At 34.1% G+C, this 20,375-nt stretch overlaps 2 protein-coding genes and 1 long non-coding RNA gene across 3 annotated transcripts in view; 1 reads left to right on the forward strand and 2 right to left on the reverse strand.

Moving 5' to 3' along the window:
- Positions 1-1,226, forward strand: part of LOC120470823 (uncharacterized) — a 19,183-nt gene extending 17,957 nt beyond the window's left edge. Inside the window, exon 3 of the long non-coding RNA XR_005620648.2 lies at positions 1,050-1,226. This is a non-coding gene — a long non-coding RNA (uncharacterized LOC120470823). The remainder of the gene's footprint in view (positions 1-1,049) is intronic.
- Positions 1-12,666, reverse strand: part of igsf11 (immunoglobulin superfamily member 11) — a 114,283-nt gene extending 101,617 nt beyond the window's left edge. Inside the window, exon 1 of the mRNA XM_039660469.2 lies at positions 12,225-12,666. Within this exon, the coding sequence (XP_039516403.2) occupies positions 12,225-12,285 (61 nt within the window). The 5' untranslated portion in view covers positions 12,286-12,666. The remainder of the gene's footprint in view (positions 1-12,224) is intronic.
- A 2,098-nt stretch (positions 12,667-14,764) lies between these two features.
- Positions 14,765-16,865, reverse strand: LOC120470680 (uncharacterized). Its single transcript, XM_039660256.2, has 4 exons — positions 16,720-16,865; positions 16,505-16,599; positions 16,066-16,257; positions 14,765-14,967 (listed from the first exon to the last, which is right to left on the reverse strand). The coding sequence occupies exons 1-4, from the start codon at positions 16,739-16,741 to the stop codon at positions 14,962-14,964; spliced, it is 315 nt and encodes a 104-aa protein (XP_039516190.2). The 5' UTR covers positions 16,742-16,865; the 3' UTR covers positions 14,765-14,961.
- Positions 16,866-20,375: the final 3,510 nt, after the last annotated feature.

A 20,375-nucleotide genomic window follows, 5' to 3' on the forward strand; every position in this document is an offset into this window, starting at 1 on the left:
CTACTGTGTTTATGAGTGATTCATTAATTCATGCATTCAAATGATTCACTGAAAAATGCTAATTCATTAAGGAATGAGATAAGCTATTGTCTTTATGAGTGATTCATTGATTCATGCATTCAAATGATTCACTGAAAAATGCTAATTCATTAAGGAACGAGATAAGCTACTGTCTTTATGAGTGATTCATTGATTCATGCATTATAATGATTCATTCAAAATGCTAATTCATTAAGGAACGAGATAAGCCACTGTCTTTATGAGTGATTCATTGATTCATGCATTCAAATGATTCATTAAAAAAATGCTAATTCATTAAGGAACGAGATAAGCTACTGTCTTTATGAGTGATTCATTGATTCATGCATTCAAATGATTCATTCAAAAATGCTAATTCATTAAGGAACGAGATAAGCTACAGTATTTATGAGTGATTAATTGATTCATGAATTCAAATGATCCATTCAAAAATGCTAATTCATTAAGGAACGAGATAAGCCACTGTATTTATGAGTGAGTCTGAATCACTCGAATGCTTCATTCTAACACACTGATTCATTCAGGAACAAAACAAGTGAGTCAGTGAATCATTCATTAAACCAATTCGTTCAAACGGATAGATTCATTCAGGAACATTATAAGTGAGTCAATGAATCATTAATTCGAACGATTTATTCAAATACACCAAATGATTCAGGAACGAAACAAATGACCATCATTACGAGTGAGTCAGTGAATCATTCGTTCAAACAATTTGCTGAAACACACTGATTTATTTAGAAACTAAATAAGTAACAATCATTATGAGTGACTCATAATGAATCATTCACAATAAGTGAGTCAATGATTAATTCATTCAACCCATTCACACTTATATAAGGATAACGAATCCTCCGTCTGTTTAATTACTGCCCATTTTTTGTGGAAGAAATCTAAAATAAAGTCTATGTTATAAAATAGTCCAGTCACACTGGTGGCTATAAGCAGAATCACTCTGGCTATTCTTTCTCTTTCGAGTTGAAACTAATTTCAGATATTTTATCAAGCAGACATAAAGCCTCAGCTGCAATCTCCAAACGTCTTCCGTAAGAAACGAGCCATCCGGTTCCCGCATCCCCACCATCCGTTCTTCCTGTGACAGAAGGAACAGATTGAAGAGGAGCGACAGATCTGACAGGACAGATGAGCTTCTGCTGTTCGAGATTTCCATATGGAGGAGAGAGAAACGAGAGGTATGAATCTGTCTCTGCATAAATCGAGAGGTTATCCGGATATAAGCTTCTGGCACCACCCAAACACACACTCACACACACACACGGGTGTTTACAGTATTGTTCTCTCAAGCACAGGTTTGGAAGAACACTATAAGAAAACTCATATGATGTAAAACTGAAAGAAATATTCATAAAAGAAAGTTAGTCGGTCAGTAAATTAGTGATAATTTTTTTTTGTTGACTCTTTCTGCAGATTACATTGTTGTAAGTGGTGACAAGCCGTTATGAGTGATTCATTTTTTCATGCATTCAAATGATTCATTGAAAATGCAAATTCATTAAGGAATGAGTCGAGATAAGCTACTGTCTTTATGAGTGATTCATTGATTCATTCATTCAAATGATTGATTGAAAATGCAAATTCATTGAGGAATGAGATAAGTTGCCGTCTTTATGAGTGATTCATTGATTCATGCATTCAAATGATTCATTGAAAATGCTAATTCATTAAGGAATGAGTCGAGATAAGCCACTGTCTTTATGAGTGATTCATTGATTCATGCATTCAAATGATTCATTGAAAAATGCTAATTCATTAAGGAATGAGATAAGCTTTACTGTCTTTATGAGTGATTAATTGATTCATGAATTCAAATGATTCATTCAAAAATGCTAATTCATTAAGGAACGAGATAAGCCACTGTCTTTATGAGTGATTCATTGATTCATAAATTCAAATGATTCATTGAAAAATGCTAATTCATTAAGGAACGAGATAATCTACTGTCTTTATGAGCGATTCATTGATTCATGCATTATAATGATTCATTCAAAAATGCTTATTCATTAAGGAATGAGATAAGCTACAATCTTTATGAGTCTCTGAATCACTCAATTGCTTCATTCTAACGCACTGATTTATTCAGGAACAAAACAAGTCAGTCAGTGAATCATTCATTCAAACACACTGATTCATTCAAGAACGAAACAAGTGAGTATCATTATAAGTGAGTCAATGAATTATTCATTCTAACGATTTATTCAACTAAACCAAATGATTCAGGAACAAATCAATACAAGTGAGTCAGTGAATCATTTTGTATTTTTTACAGAAACACTGAATGACATGATTGTCAAGTTTTAGTTCCAATTACTAAAGTTATATCATTAAATAATGCTTTAATTATCATGATATCATAATATAATGATTCATTGACTGATTTTACATTTAGATATTTAAAAAGCTGTGCAATTTGACAAAGATAAGCTGATTTGGTGGAATTATATATATATAATAGTGTATAATACTATATCCATCTGGTGAGTAACCAATAAAATGTACTAGCCAAATGTGATTCTGTTGCCAATGTAGGTGTGTGTAGAAAAGCTCAAGCAGAAAAGAAAAGACCATTCTCCTCCAGAGGCTCAACAACACATCCGAGACACGTGTCTACCTGTTTAACGATCTATTTAAATCAGTAACAGCTATTGATTAGATCTAGACTGTAACAGTGGTTCATGTTAACTGCCCACAGCAAGTGTGTATTGCGGTCAGGTGTATTGATTCGCTGTGATAAAGAGAGAAGGTGTAAATACTCAAGCGAGACGAGATGGGCAGAAAATGACCCTGTTCTTTGCTCAAGCGTCGCCATTCATCTGCTGTTATTTTACAGCTCCGAGAAACACAGACAGTGAAGAATTGAAACATGACCTTTATAGTGACTTGAATGGAATACAATCTTCCAAGAAAAGGTTCTATTTGGAATCTTCAGGCGCTTCATAAATGGAACCTTCCATCATGAGATCATTTTGGTTTTCATTAAAGGAGTAGTTCACTTTTGCTGATAATTTACTCGCCCCCATGTTATCCAAGATGTCCACGTCTTTCTTTCTTCAGTTGAAAAGAAATGAAGGTTTTTGATGAAAACAATCCAGGATTTTTCTCCATATAATGGACTTCAATGGGGTCCAAATGAGAGTTTCAGTGCAGCTTCAAAGGGCTTTAAACGACACCAGGCGATGAATAAAGGTCTTATCAAGGACCCTTCGAGTCATGACTCGAAAAAAGATTAGTTCATTTTAATGAATGAGTTCGAACAGGAGAGTCACGAACGCGCATCACAGAACAGAGCAAGGCGAGCATTTGAGCTTATAAAACTTAATTTGTTATTTATTTTTGAAATGAGGGATGGTTTTGCTAGATAAGACCCTTATTCATCGTCTGGTGTCGTTTAAAGTCCTTTGAAGCTGCACTGAAACTCTCTTTTGGACCTTGAACCGTTTGGTCCCCATTGAAGTCCATTATATGGAGAAAAATCCTGGAATGTTTTCCATCAAAAACCTTAATTTCTTTTCGACTGAAGAAAGAAAGACATGGACATCTTGGATGACATGGGGGTGAGTAAATTATCAGCAAAAGTTTTTTTTAAAAGTGAACTACTCCTTTAATTAATTTAGTTTTTTATTAATTAAACAGTTTGTAAACACGCCCTATCACTAGAACAATTTTAAATAACACAATAAACATGAACGTAACCAATTGTTTAAGACATTTCTCCTTATATAGAACCTTTTTGGTATAAAGTGTTAAAAATTCTATAGAGTCTATATAGAACCACATTCAACGCGTGTTGAATTGTTCTGTGAATTTACATGATACATGCACAAAACCGAGGTATTTTGTTTAAAACAATATTGGTATCAGCAGTTGATATTGTTTCAGAAAATTCTGATAATAGAGTTTTATAGAATTTTTACAGTTTTATGAAATTATAAACCACATTTGATAAACAATTATATAATTTGACTGAACAAAAATGGCAGACGGGCTAAATTAAAATGCATATTGACCGATGAATTATAGCCATATTTAAATATCAGAAGAGTACAAATGCCTAAAATTATGTAGATGTTTGCATGGGAAAAATCACTAATATTTAGTTTAGAACCTGTAAAGAATCTGGTTGGTTTTGTTTTATCCTCTAAAGAAAGATTTATTTATTTATTGCTCCAGCAGAGAAGCAATATCCAATATAACAAAAACACAGAGAAAAAATTGGACATTAATGACGGTCACAAACGAGAAAATGAGAAACGAGATAGAAAGGACCTTCGTCTTTGTTCTGAATTACTGGACTGTGGTGCTAGCAGCATTACAGCACACACACAATTACTAAAGACAACACACACCTCTGACCTATTGATTTATATCAGCCTCTGCGATCACATCCACAGAATCACTCAGGAATACAAACAATATCTGGAGTGTGTGTGTGTGTGTTTTCTTGCACACAGAATATTTTCACTTGCTTAACTCACATCTGATGTTAACAGATCTTAAAACGAACACTGCTTACATCATCACCTAAAGAGTAGGGGCTGCGTCACAATATATCGCAATACAAAAATGCATCAATGTTTCATCGATAGTGACAGTATGTATTGTGTATAATTCACCCAACATTAAAATTACTTAAATTTACAGAGTCTTAGTGTCAGTACTACATTAAACTACTATATATAATGATTTATGTGGACTTTGTGCGTGTCCTGGTAATGCCAAGTGTCTTTTGTAACCAGTAAAAGTGTCCTACATTATATTAAATATATCTTGTCAGTGACAGCAAGCATATTCGTCTGAAATAATTCAGTATTTTCAGCTTCAGAATCACGAATATTGTTATTCTGGTGTCTCTACCGTCCATTAAACATTACATTTTTAGTAACGTCTTAACCTTTTATCATATGTCTTAAAAGTTTCGCAATAATAAAGTATCTTGAGTTCAGTATCGTGAAATGTGTCGAATCGTGAAATGAGGGTATCGTTACTAAAAGTATTGCAAAAATTATGTTGTTTTCAAACACTAGTCTTCCATTGGTCAGCCAAACAGATGCTGGGGTCACAAAAGGCAAAAGTCCTCAAACACATTTCAGTCACGTCTCAGGGATTCAACATACAAATGGATGATTATTTTGTCTCTGCATATTAAAACTGCATCGTTCTAAAAGGAATTGCACTGTCACGTTGTCAATGTTTCAAATATTTAAATAAAGCTTCCATCGTCGAACATTCTTAATCCTCTGGAATTACAGGAATTCCATAAGCTGAGTGATGTCACAGACAGATGTCTCCAAAAGACGTCTTGGACACACACTGCTTCGCTCTTATCAGATGTTCACTCTTTTAGAAAATAAAAGGATGCAAAATGCCAAAGCAGAACCATTTTTGGTGGCTAGTTCCTATAACCACTAAGCAATTTTGCAATTAAATTCTATCAGCCGAATTTCTATCAAATCTAGTAGCCGTTTAATAGCTTAATCGTGAGTACAGATTGACCATGTCATGAATCTTATAGATATTATTGACTAGAGCCCGACCGATAAAGGATTTTGAAGGCCGATACCGATACAAATATTTTTTGGTTTTAAAATCCGATATTCCGATATATCGGCCGATATATATATATATATATATATATATATATATATATATATATATATATATTTATATATATACTGTATATATGAAGAGTTCAGATGCAAAAGCCTCTAAATGCCATTTGAAATTTTCTTCTTTAATGATGATTTTTATCAAACTTGTATATTTAAGTTCAGTAATTTCACTTAAATAACAATTAATAGGTAATTATCATTGCCATTTAAGTGAAATCACTGAACTTAAATATACAAGCTTGATAAAAATTATCATTTTAGAAGAAAATTTCAAATGGCACTTAGAGGCTTTTGCATCTGAACTCTTCATATATATATATATATATATATATCAGCCGATATATCGGAATATCGGATTATATATATATATATATATATATATATATATTTTTTTTTTTTTTCCCTCTCTCTCAGAAACGCGCAACAAAACATTAACAGATTTCCCTAACATAGTTATTTGTAGTTTATGAGTTTTAACTAAAATAATATGATAAAGCATTTTAAAAAGGAACTTGTTTCTTTTGAAACAACAGAACAGAGGAACATCAAAATATATTAAAGTTCTGATAAATAAAATAATAATTAGTCCCAACATTACCTTATAAGCTACCTTATAATTACAATGTCAGGTTAACTAGTCTATGATTTAGCAATACAACTTCATACTGCAAAAAAACATACATTTTCAATATAACAGGCCAAGGAGAGATGATTGAAGCATGTTTTGTCCGTTTTTATTTTATTTTTGAAATATTAATTTATCGCCCATTATGACTGCCGATATCGATAGTTTGGAAAATGTCTAATATCGGCCGATAATATCGGTCTGGCTCTATTATTGACATTGGTAACATGATGTCTCATGCGCTACCTGGCCAAAAACTACAATCAATCAGTTTTGACTACAAGTGGGCTAAAGAGCATAGAACATGTCAAAGAAATAAAACCAAACACCTAGTAATCACTGTTTACTTTGCTTACATGATGGAATATCATATATCTAGAGTTATTTTGGCAAAAATGACCAAATTCAAGGTTATTTTGGCTAGAAGTGGGTGTGCAAACCCCAACTGAAAGGCTCTTTATCATGCTTTTTATCACATCACTATGAAAAAAAACCCCATTTATTAGAAGTAGAAGAGTTTTTTCCACAAGAACTTTGACTTGAATCTCTGTCAACTCTAACATTTTAGTCAGAGACCAGGTCGTACACCTGGAGGAGATATAAAAGTACAAAGGAGGAAGAATAAAGAGCTCTGGAATCACTGAATATCCGAGTCTCTGATCGGCCCAGTTCCTGAAAGAACAGGTTTCTTTAAAAGACGCGACTCAAAGGAGAAGTGTTATCATCTCTAGAGAGAGCAACTCCACTCGAAAGCAAGTCATCACAAATATTAATCATTGTGTTATAAAAAACAGATCATTGCAACCTATTTCTTTTGCTATCCACAATCTTTTTTGGGTCACAACCCACCGGTTGAGAAGCCCTGCTCTAGCCAGAGGTGTTTGAGATGTGCGTGTCGTGGGTAGACCTTTATCCCAGCGCTGACCTCACGTCTCTCGAAGGTGACTCTCCATCTCGCTCAAAAATCTCCTATCATTTATTCATTCCTCATCTCCAAACCCTCTCTCTCTCTCTCTCTCTCTCTCTCTCTCAGGCACTTTGCTAGCAGTCCCAATGGTCGTTTAATTTTTGAGCGGATATTTTTAGCTGAAGATAATCGAGGTGGAAACTTCCATCTGTCCTCTGCATATTCCAGCTGCTCCGCTTTTCAGCGGGAAAAAGCAAATCAAGGGAAAAATCATCATCATTTTGACCCCTCACTTTTGTTCAAACACAAAAGAATAAGGGGAAAGTTCACAAAATTAGTATTGTTTTTTACTACGGCCATATTCGCTTTACTTAGTGCCAAAAAAGTGACTAAAAAAATAAACTTTCTTTATGTTTAAGTTGATAAGAACACTGCATATTTAAATAGTTCATAATCAAGAGATGCTCTAACCATTTTTGTTATTGTTATAGACCAAAAAAAAACACTTTTCTGTTATTAGAAAAAGATTAAATTAAATTAAATTTAACTGAAAAAAATATGTTGAAGTACTATAATTACCAAAACTAAAATCAATTAAACCTAAATAGAATAAAAATGACAAAAGCACCTAACAAAATTATTAAAACTGAAAATATACAAATAAAAGCTAATATTGTAATACAAAAATAATACGAATACTAGTTCCCACAATGTCTGACCAATGAACTTTTTCTAATTTACTTAAACTTGAAGTTTCTTAAAAATAAACTGCACTCAGAAAGAGCCAATTAAAAAACACGGTTTACACTATTATTCGCCATAGATAGAAATTTCTGGAAATCACAATATATTAAATAAAATATATTTATATTAAAATGAAAAAGAAAAAATATTTATTGTGGAGAAAAATCTAACCATTGTTGTTATTGTAAAAAAAAAAAAAATCTTATATTTAATAAAATAAAATAAAATTTTAGAATAAACTTTGTTAACTGAAAAAAATAAGTTGAAGTACTATAATTACAAAAAACTAAAACTGAAATAAAATAAATTAAACCTAAATAGAATAAAAAATGAGGAACGCAACCAACTTAAAATCTAAAACTTCAAATCTAAAAATAAACGCTAATCAAATATATTAATAAATATTGTAATAGTATATACAAAAATAATACGAACACTAGTTCCCACAATGTCTGACCAATGAACTCGAGTAACTATACTTAAAAATAACTTTATAGAAACTAAACTCAGAAAGAGCCAATGAAAAACCACGGTTTACACTACATTATCCGCCATAGAAATTTCTGGAAATTTATTTATATTACAGTGAAAAAGAAAAAAATATATTTTGTAGAGAAAAACTTTCTTCCTCATCCTTGAGAAAACGATCTGCACAGTTTATATCTTTAAAAAAAAATCGATTTTCATGTAAATTCAGTTTGATTTGATTTCTGCATTCAGCGCAGGGTCAAAAAGAGCAGCACGGCTTCGGATGAACTTTAATAGGCAGAATTGATCTGTTCGCTGGTGTGGCTCCTGAACCCAGAGGCGATAAGCAGAGAGAAACACTGAACCAAATCATTCATTCCAGCTCAGACCTCTGATGACGACTTGGTCAGTTGGCAGTGCATAACTCTGTCTCAATCGATCTGTCTACTTTTCTTTGTGAAGTTCGGTGTAGCATGCTCATTTTTATCCTCTCATGCCCTCAAGGTAGCTTCATGTGGCCATTTCCTAACGGCAGAAATGCAAAATTAATGACCGAAGATCCGGCGATCATGTGCAAGGACGTGTCTCTAAACTGACAGTGACAGCGGCGCAGGAAACACAGCGAACACAGGAGGACCGAATGTAAGGACAAGCCAGTTTCCGACAACAGCATCCATAACGCCACGGCCTCGGTGGGATAAAAACACAGGGTTTAACCTGAACCCGGGCTCTCGTGACACTTTACAAGCGAACCCCACTCAGTGAGCAGAACTAAACACCTGGAAGTGCTCTGTAAATGGATCCTGCACCACAGATGACAACATTGCGTATTTTCTCAGAGGATGTACTAGCAAATGCTATCACAAACATGCATGTATTAATGAGACATGTCTGGATATAGATGTACACATCCAGGGCTGTTATCTCATCGGCTTAACGTCTGCATGCTTCACACACACTCAGAGAGAGATACTATGTTACGAGGAGGTTGAATTAGGCCAGCGCCAATGTGTAGGTGCACACTTACAAACGTCTCTATTCCTTTGTGGCCATACCGATAATTCTTTATATTTGAAAACCGATGTATTTTATATCATTTTTGGAGCCTGATTCCAAAAACAAAAGTCTCATCATTAAATCCGTGTCCCATGCGACATTATGATTTTAAGTAGCCGATATGAAATACTTGCGGTGCACTTGATGCACTTCGCTGTATTTTCCTTTTTTGAAGTGATTTTAATCATATTTCAAACTATTCAAAACCATCATGGTGAACAGTACGCATATTAAGTGTCTCAGCTGAAAGAAATATTACATTAAATTAATTGTTTTCCTTTAATATGCGTACTGTTCGGATTATTTATCAGGTTTAACATACCGGACAAATTTTCATCAGGCCGATACCCATAATATTAAAAATGATCATATATCAGCCGATATCGATATATTGTGCATCCCTAATCATCGCTTAGTCAACTATCAACAAAATAAATACTGTATATATATATATATATGAAGAGTTCAGATGCAAAAGCCTCTAAATGCCATTTGAAATTTTTAATGATGATTTTTATGAAACTTGTATATTTAAGTTCAGTAATTTCACTTAAATGGCAATGATAATTACCTATTAATTGTCATTTAAGTGAAATTACTGAACTTAAATATACAAGTTTGCTAAAAATTATCATTAAAGAAGAAAATTTCAAATGGCAGTTAGAGGCCTTTGCATCTGAACTCTTCATGTGTATATACTGTATATATATATATATATATATATATATATATATTCAAAACACTGAACCAAATCATATATATATATATATATATATATATATATATATATGTATATATATGTGTGTATGTATATTTCAGGTTCATTTCTTTATTGTCATTGTTATAAATAACAACGAAATAACATCAAAAAGTCCTACAGTATAAGTGCAGTAAAAAGTATACAAAAGTGCATATCCGTTATATATGAAACGTCTATATTTATCGTCACTCCCTCTTAAAATCTCCTGTGCAATATTATTATGTAAAAACAGAATTTCTGTTTAATAGCATCTAATAAGTTTAAAGGTGCGTTCAAAAATGCTCAGTCTATAATAAGTAAATCCTGTGCAAACAATAGCAGACGGTCGCAAGATTTCGGGAAACATGTTTGACAACAGTACACTTTTTTACTTTTAATCAGGCAAAGTCGACGTAGAACAATATTGACTTAATACTTATATTTTGTTCATATCCTTGAGAACACAATCTGCAAAGTTAATTTAAGAAATGCATTTTATGCCAATTCAGTTTGGTTTGATTTTGAAAAGCGACAACCAGCTTTTCTTGTATGCAAGTACATTTAAAAAATATATATATATATATAGTTTACACTTTATTTGAAGGTGTTCGTGTCACAGTGTAATTATACATTTAAGTACTGATTAATAATAATTAACTACATGAGGTGGTGATGTCGCAGTGGATAAGACACATGCCTTTGGTGTGAGAGACCCGGGTTCGAATCCACCCTGAACAAGACACTTAACCCCTAGTTGCTCCAGAGGCGTGCGACCTCTGACATATATAGCAATTGTAAGTCGCTTTGGATAAAAGCGTCAGCTAAATAAATAAAGGTAAATGTAATGTAAACTCAATGTACTTTGTACTATATGAATATGATTAGGGTTAGTTGCATGTAATTAAGCTAGTATTACTAGTAACAACATGTACTTTATTTAAATTAAAATAAAGTGTTACCAAGTTGCTTAATGCAACTTCAGTTCATAATCAAACCAAACTGAATTAATAATATACGATGCAGATTGTTTTCTCACGCACACTATGAATGCATATTCAGACATGTGAAATAATGAACATGAAATGATCTTGAAATTCCTCCCAAAAAACAAGAAAAAAAAATAAAGGAACGCCCCTTTTTCTCAACAGACCCATCCTAAATGACAGCGGACGAATGATAAGTTTGAAACTATTCAGGTGATACCTGTGTGCATGTCATGTGGGCCAACATATGCACATCACTCCAATTCCACAGAGGATGGTACAGTGAAAGTGTGTGAGTGTGTGTGTGTGTGTGTACGTGCATCTGACTGTCAGAGAGCGTCACGTGGAGCAGTGCTCTTCATAATCTGGTTGGATTACGGCTCTCAGACCTGCGCCGTCTGGCCCGTCCGTGAGTCCTCGGCCACCACGTATCCGCTTCATGTCCATCATGACCCACTCACAATTTCACAGCATCCAGCTTTATGTTGTTCGGATCACACACACACACACACACACATACATACACAAACAGAACAGCTGGACTTTGCGTGCCACAAAATATGCATGCAAGCAAACCCCAGCAGAGTGTGTAAGACACTGAAAACCATTGAAAGCCACTGAAAGTCAGCTTGAGAGGATTATGGGAAATTTGGTGTGTGTGACAAAAAGGGGCATGACAGTCACATGACAGTTGTCAAACTTCTCCAACATCTTTCAAATGTTGAACTGCTCCCAAGACCTACTTTATAAACTCTTGATTTTTAAAATGCAAATATGTCATTTATATCAAATTTATAAAACTTAAAAAGACCATCGTCCTCTAACTAAGACCTTGTTTACATTCCTAGTAAATGCAGGACTTTGTGACGTCAAGCGCGCGCGCGCACACACAGCAGCAACTAACTAGTAGACAAAACAATTTGCGGCACTAAGTTAAATAATACGTGGAAAAAAGTAAATAAAACAAAGTGTTGTGTTTTGCGTTTTATAGTTTGGTTTTTAAATAAATAAAATAATAATAAATAATAAAACTTACCATTCAAACAAAAGAAGACCAGCCAAGCAATCCATAGATCAGAATTGTGAAATTTCAGCATTTTTTCTGAGGGAAAGTCGTCGTGTTATAAAGTTCAAAGTCAATTAAATCTTCTCCACAGTTTGTCCATTAAAAGAGAATTCATGAATGAAGTCTAAAGCATGTTTGAAATATTTCAACGATGACATAGAAACCAAAGAAAAAACTAGCACAATCAAATCGGCGTCGCGTAAAATTCCCTCAGAGAACTCGATGGATGCGCGTGAATGCGCCCGGTTCGGTCAGTACGGGAGGCTCCGGTTCTGTTCTTCAGCTCAACACGGAGGTGTGTTCGCATGCCGTTCACGGAGAACCGGATAAACGTGCACCGGACCCGCGAGATGCCATGACCGACGCCGTTGCCGCCTCTCTCCACTCTGATTGAGAAATCTGACTGACTAACTGACTACTGGCCTGTTGCCTAGAGACCGCTGACGCCAGTCGAAGCGCGAGGTAACCGTGCCCTCCACTGGCGCGAAAAGGAGGTAGCGCGCACGCACGCCCCGGTGTGAGCGCGCGTCAGGTGCGCGCAGGAGTGATGCGAACGGGATTTTGAGAGCAAGATTGTGAGAGATCAGTGTATTGATTGTTGTTAAATTAACCAGTCTATAGTTTTTAACAGACATAAACATTTGGCCCATTTATTTAAAAAGAAATACTACTGAGGCACTTTGAAATTCATTTTAAAAGGTTTTACTACCTTTTTTTTTTTTTTAAGTATGTATATATATATATATATATATATATATATATATATACACATATGTGTGTGTGTGTGTGTGTGTGTGTGTGTGTGTGTGTGAGAGAGAGAGTATGTGTAAATACTATGTATTATTTTAATACTATATATTATATAAGGTATATATATATATATACACTTCCTGTTTCAGTGTTTGAAACTGTTTTCTTTCTTTATTTCACATGTAAAGAAAACATCTTAAAGATGTTGTTTAACTTTTTGATTCAGTTTTACCTGTTCTGTTGGTTGTATTTTATACTAGCTTTTATTAAAAAACTGAAACAGGAAGTGCTTCTGGACCAGTGTTGTTTACATCTTGCAAAATGGTCTATATATGAAGAGTTCAGATGCAAAAGCCTCTAAGTGCCATTTGAAATTTTCATATAATGATCATTTTTATCAAGCTTGTATATTTAAGTTCAGTAATTTCACTTAAATGGCAATGATAATTACCTATTAATTGTTATTTAAGTGAAATTGCTGAACTTAAATATACAAGTTTGATAAAAATCAAATGGCATGTAGAGATTTTTGCATCTGAACTATATATATATATATATATATATATATACACACCCTATATAATATATAGTATTCATATAATAGTATTTACACATATTCTCTCTCTCTCTCTCTCACACACACACACACACACTCTCTCTCTGTCTCTCTCTCTCTCTCTCTTATACACACACACACACACTTGTCCATCTTCTCTGCTGGAGGTTCTGCTGATGTTCAGATCTCTGAACCCCCAACATCTCAAACTGCACAAACAAGCCAACTAACTTTTCTTGTGATTAAACCTTCAGCATTCTCCGTGTGTGTGTGTGTGTGTGTGTGTGAATATGCAGCAGAAGACTGACAGGTTGAACACATGAAACACACACATCACTTTACACTGCCGGTGTTTGGCACAGAATGAGAGAAAGAGCTCGTCTGATGGACAGAGAAACAATTCTCTCTCTCTCTCTCTCTCTCTCTCACACACACACACACTCTCTCTCTCTCTCTGCAGCCTCTGGGCAGCGATCGCCCTGTTCTCTTATCTCTGGCACACAGTTGTCAGTAAAGACAGTGTTTGGAAGCTCCAGCTCTTCATCCCTGCTGTTCAGAGGCATTATGTGTGCGTGTCGTACTCAAACACAGACCAATAACCAAACAAATCGTGCTCAAACAAGACAGATCTGTGCTAAACCCATCTCAAACCAACCAGGCATATCTGCATAAACGCAGAGTTAGGAGAGAGACACTGCAGTGTTGCGCATCACGTCTTCTTTAATCCAAGTTATTAGATAAAGTCCTGAGGTTACACACACCACCAGTCAAACACTTCGCATCAGTAAGAGTTTTGATGTTTTTAAAAGAAGTCTCTCCTGCTCACCAAGGCTGCAATTATTTGATTAAAAAAAAATACATTGATCATAAATGTTTCTTGAGCATCAGATCCTCATATTAGAGTGATTTCTGAAGGGTCATGTGACACTGAAGACTGGAGTAATTCAGGAATAAATTACACTTTACTATCTATTCACATAGAAAACAGCTAATTAAAATTGACATTTTTAACAATATTGCTTATTTTAATCAAATAAATGCAGCCGTGGTGAGCAGACGATCCAAAACCTTTGACTGGTAGTGTGTTAATGTGCTAAAATTAACTTTATGTGCATTATAAAGTCACATTATAAAGCCCACACTTAAAATCAAACTAATAATAACCAACAAACACAGAGAGCTAAGACAAAAAGGATGAAAACAATTTCAGACACTAGAATTTATTAAACCAGCGAACAAATTTACACAAAATAATACAAAACTCTGTTTTATCCCAGCGTTTCATTACAGGCAACATTGAGTAAGTAAGTAGCGCCACCTTGTGGAAAAATGGAGTTACAGCTCTTCATTTATTGAAAAATCCTCTTATAAAGAATTTTATGATGAATCTTCAGTCTTGATTTAGTCCTATAAAAAAAAGAAGAGACATACATCAGATTATTAAAAGTCCTTTAAGTGTCTCGTACACTTAAATGATTGAGTATTGTGTGTCCGATTGAGTGTTTAAGTTCGACAGGAGAGTAGATGAAAGGCACATATATTATGTAAACACAAACTTTTATTTTGGATGCGATTAATCTTTGCACAGCCCTAGTATATATAAATATATATTATATTCTTTGAGAATATTATAATACATTTAGTGCTGTAAAATAGATTAATCTAACATAAAAGATATACACACACAAAACATAAAATTCATATATCATATACTGTATATATATTGTATCTTTTATGTTAGATGTGATTAATTTATTTTACAGCACTAAATATAATGTAATATGATATAATATAATATAGCAGTGTGAATAAACCCTTCATTTCGTATGAAGGAGGACCTTTGACTGTCGTTGTCTTTTACAAGTGTTTTTTTATTGGCAAGATGTGGAAAAATGATGCAGTCAATCAGATTAAATAGCCACGATCACAAGCACTAGGAAATGCATTAGTAAACACTTTCATACACTGTCGAGTGTGACTAAAATTCTCTAAATACTTTTAGGAGCCCCTGCATATTACATGTTCCTCTATAAATAAACGTAATCAAACCAGCAAAGCATGCTGCTCATATACATATTTACATATAGTGTGTTTTATTCAAATAATCTATACTCACAGAACAGGTTAAGCATATTTTTCAGAGACAGATCTCATCTTTCTTTGTGTGTGTGAGTCTGAGTAAAGGTTATTTTGGAGACGATGTGGGTGTGTGTCGGAAAGTGTGATATCTGATAGGTGACGTAACTGCAAGAACGTTGTATGGGACGGGAACAAGTCACAGCAAATCTTTCCCAGAGACCCTCCTAAAAAGCACCCGCCCTAGATAGTGTGTGTTTACAGTCGTATGGGTGGACCACGCCTCAATCAACCTGTTTTACCAGCCCAACCCGGGGCGACTTTGGTCATTATGTCTGTCCACTGAGCTCATTTATTGCTGATAAAATTGGTCACCCCCAATACCTGCGCATTATTCATAGAGCATTCAAAGTGTGTTAAAAAGATTACCGAATCACTGGAGGAGGATGACTTGTGGCCATCCTTCTTCTTGTGGTCCTTCTTCTTCTTCTTGTCTTTGTCTTTATGTTCTCCTTTATCCTTGTGTTTGTCTTTATGTTCTTTTTTATCTTTGTCTTTATGTTCTTTTTTATCTTTGTCTTTATGGTCTCCTTTGTGCTTGTCCTTATCCTTGGAATCACTCTGAGAGAAAATGTCATATATAATAAGGAAGTTGCTGCGGCCAATTTTTAAATTCATAATATCACTATTTACATATGCAAAATTATTATACAGGGCTAACTGATGTTAAATATCAACACTTCCCTTGTTTGTGTGCTGTATAGCACGAGGGAAAATGTGATTTGTGTCATATTTACCTCAGTATGACAACAATCACAACACAAATATCACTAGTGTTTACTGGCGTTTCGATTGGTATGAATTTTACCTTGTCTTTGCTTTTGTCTTTATCCTTCTTTCCAAACCCAAAGATTCCCTCCACTTGTTTTCCCTCAGACTTTTTCACCTCGTCATCTCCAACAGCTGGAAAAAGGAGAAACAAACACTAGTTTCACTCTGAAATCGTTAAAATTAGGCTTACTAAATTCAACCAGTGCTTCTTAATTCAAGTTAAATGTTTTAAAAAGGTGAGCAGCATTTTACCTGCTTTCAGATCGAAGTCCATGATGAGGTTATTACACTCTCTGATCGACGTTTAGGAAAGAACTGCACTTTCAGGTGAGAGATACGCAGTTTCAAACTAAAAAGATGCGTTTCTCATGAATATTAAATAGGCGGGCGTACGTCAGCAAATTTAGAATGTCTGATTGGCTGGAATGCAGAAGGGAGGGAGTTAGTTGGCGAATGGAACGATCCTTCGATGCGGAAGCATTTGGTCATGAATATTAATTAGATGGTGTGATTGGGCCATCAAAGTGCAAAATCATTAGTAATTGTCGCGTCCAGGTGTCCAAATCAGGTGTGTGTTTACGGCAGTATCTGTTTCTGCCCCTGATGTAGGCTACAAGTAGGCCTATCATGTTATGCAAGTATAACTGGAGTATCCTGTTTCTGCATTTGATCTGGTAATATATTCAGACGTGAGAAATACAATTGCCAGCTTTGTGTGGGTTTAGTTAGTATAATGCTTTTGTTAAAGTGTGAAGTTATACAAACTGCTAATCTCGCTACTAGAAAACGCCCTAGCCTACTGTATACTCACGATGTATACTTTCCCCCAGCGTTATCAAGAGATATGTGAATTGTGTTATAAAAAAATGCGCTATAAAAATGCACGTCACGTGGGATCATTATGGATATGGAAAAAATTTTTTTTTACATAATGTGCAATTTATGGTTTGTTGTACAGTGGCCTAAATAAAGGCGTGCCAGGGCGAATATTCCTCAAGGAGGGGGTTATTTTGAAAAGTCACTTTTGTAAAAAAAAAAAAAAATAATAATAATTAACACATCATTATTATATATTATATGTGAGTCAGATTGGGAACCTGCTGTGCATTGACTGATGTGAGAAAATATTTGTAATGTGACATAGGCTGCTATACCTAACACACATAAAACCAATGCATTTTCAACAATATAATATTCCCAATGTATTATAAGCTATTTAGTTGCTTTAACAGAAAAGCAATGAATAAACTAACAACATTTCCAGAGATTCGCACATCATAGAAAATACGTAACAGCTTGCACCAGCACGTAAAATGTACATATAATTCACAAAATATTTAAAACAAATGGTTTGAAACCAACATGCAAAACCACTGAGAAAACAAGGATTTGTGCAATAGCATTTTTTAATTGAAAACCTTTAGTTTCTGCAGAGAAAGCCCTAAGGACACCATCCATGTGACAAAGCCACACACACACACACACGTGTCTTTTGCATATGAATTTACAGAAATGATTTGAGGAACATGGATCATAAACTGAGCATTCAGTCATCAGGATCAATCTGTTTATGCATTTGTTTATGTTGGTTCCGTATGAATCTTTCATGCACATTCTCTGCCCACATGGAAACCGGTTTGTCTGAAATGGTGCGTATGGTGCGTTTACACATTTAAACTGGACAGGACTGTTTTATGTTACTTACATGTGAGAATTATGAGCACAAAACATGATGAATGTGGAAAAAAGTAGCAGCTTTAGCCTACTGCATTAATATAGGCATACACTCTAAAAAATGCTGGGTTGTTTCGACCCAAATTTGGGTCAAATATGGACAAACCCAAATGCTGGGTTAAAAATGTATTTAAAAAAATAATTTAAAAAATTAAATTGCATTTTTAACCCAAAATTATGGGTTTGTCCATATTTGACCCAAATTTGGGTTAAAACAACCCAGCATTGTTTAGAGTGTAGAGTTGAACTAAGGCATCACAGTCACGATCAGAAAACGAGTCAGAACGACACATTGTTGAGTCTTTTGTTTTAAATCGTAGGACTTACAATAAGGGCCATTTAGTTGCATTACAGTAAAAACAATAAGCAGTACATTTGTTTCAGCTTCTTTTTATTTGTTTGGCTACTCTCTGCTGTCTCAGACGACGACATCACTTCCTGTCGGCCACCGGGTGCAATTCACAACCTCACCTCTAGATGCCGTTATAATCACACATGAACCTATAAAGCAGGGGTCTCGATCTCTCAAAACTCAACTGCTGGAGATAGCTGGGCCGCATCAAGTATTCCACAAAAATAAATAAATAAATAAAATAATAATAATAATAATAATAATATATATATATATATATATATATATATATATATATATAAGGATTCCAAAAAAAAAAAAAAAGGAGCACAACTGATCCTATCTTCTCAGTCTTTATTATTTACGTTTCTTCTGAACTGTTCCTCTGAATTTGAACATTGCTTTCTGTACCTACAAGATTGGTTCTTCATGAGCTGCCCTTCTGACAGTTGAAGTTCATTTTACAAACTTTCTTTTCCTTGTACACAACATCTTTGTGATGCTTCATTTTACAAAAATTATTTTTCTTTTCCTTAAAACACATCTTTGTGATGCTTATATTTGCTCATGTCCTTTTTATTTTCTTTATACAACATAATACACTCTCAGAAAAAAAGGTACAAAAGCTGTCACTGGGGCTGTACCTTTTCAAAAGGTACACTTTTGTACCAAAGGCTGCATATCGGTACCTTAGTGGTACATTTAAGCACCTAAAATGTATATATTTAACACCTAAAATGTACATATTAGTACCTAACATGTACATATTAGCACCTAAAATGTACTTAGCTCGTGAAATGGACATATTAACACTTAAAATGTACATATTAGCACTTAAAATATACATATTAGGACCTAAAATGTACATATTAGGACCTAAAATGAACATATTAGGACCTAAAATGGACATATTTGCGCCTAAAATGTACTTATTAGGACATAAAATGTACATGTTAACAACTAAAATGTACTTTTTAGCACCTAAAATGTACACATTAACACCTAAAATGTACATATTAGCACCTAAAATGGACAAAAGGTTACCTTTTGAAAAGGTACAGCCCCAGTGACAGCTTTTGTACCTTTTTTTCTGAGAGTGTATGATATTGAATGTTTTTTGGAAGGCACTTTTCCATTTATTATACTTAAAAAAAAATGCTTTTGAAATACAAATATTTGTAGTCATGTCTGCCATCTTATTGAATTCTTTCCACACATAACCATATGAAGGTGTATTGGTGCTGTTAGTATGTTTATGTTTATATTGTTGTAGTATTTTTAATTACAAATTGTTTAATTTTTAATCTCCACATGCATTTAATAATTTAAATGTGGTTTTGGTGTGTTTATGATTTAATTCCCAAAGTCCCAACACTGAATTGCACCAGGAGATGGAGACACTTACACACTTTATTTGTTGGAAATTTCAAAATGTTATTATTTTATACAATAATAATAATAATAATAATAACAACAGTTATTTTTTTTATTTTTTTTGGACAGCAGTTTTAAAAGCTTACAATGTGTTTCTGTAACCAGACCCAGATTAAACTGCAGTGTTCTTGGAGCAGGTTTTCATCTAATCTTTTATTATTATTAAAGATCATTATTATTTGAACATTATAGGTGGTCAACCAGCGAATGATCTGAAAACGGCCATGCTTCGAAATGAAAAGGGATTATAGCTCAGGATATCATTTAATTTGCTTTGATGTTTTATATGCTCTTTCACGTTTATCTTCCTGTGCTAAAAGATAGAAATAAATGTTATTCATTTACTTTCTCTTAAACCATTTAAGTTGATAACGTTTGATGTTACAGA

Source organism: Pimephales promelas, chromosome 16 (genome assembly GCF_988280905.1).
Source record: "Pimephales promelas chromosome 16, fPimPro1.hap1.1, whole genome shotgun sequence".
Taxonomy (NCBI): domain Eukaryota; kingdom Metazoa; phylum Chordata; class Actinopteri; order Cypriniformes; family Leuciscidae; genus Pimephales; species Pimephales promelas.

Coding starts and splice junctions, on each gene's coding strand:
- LOC120470680 (XM_039660256.2), bottom strand. CDS start 16,741: ATGGACTTCGATCTGAAAGCAG. Junction 16,600..16,719: donor GGACTTCGATCTGAAAGCAG/GTAAAATGCTGC, acceptor TCCTTTTTCCAG/CTGTTGGAGATGACGAGGTG. Junction 16,258..16,504: donor AAGACAAAAGCAAAGACAAG/GTAAAATTCATA, acceptor ATTTTCTCTCAG/AGTGATTCCAAGGATAAGGA.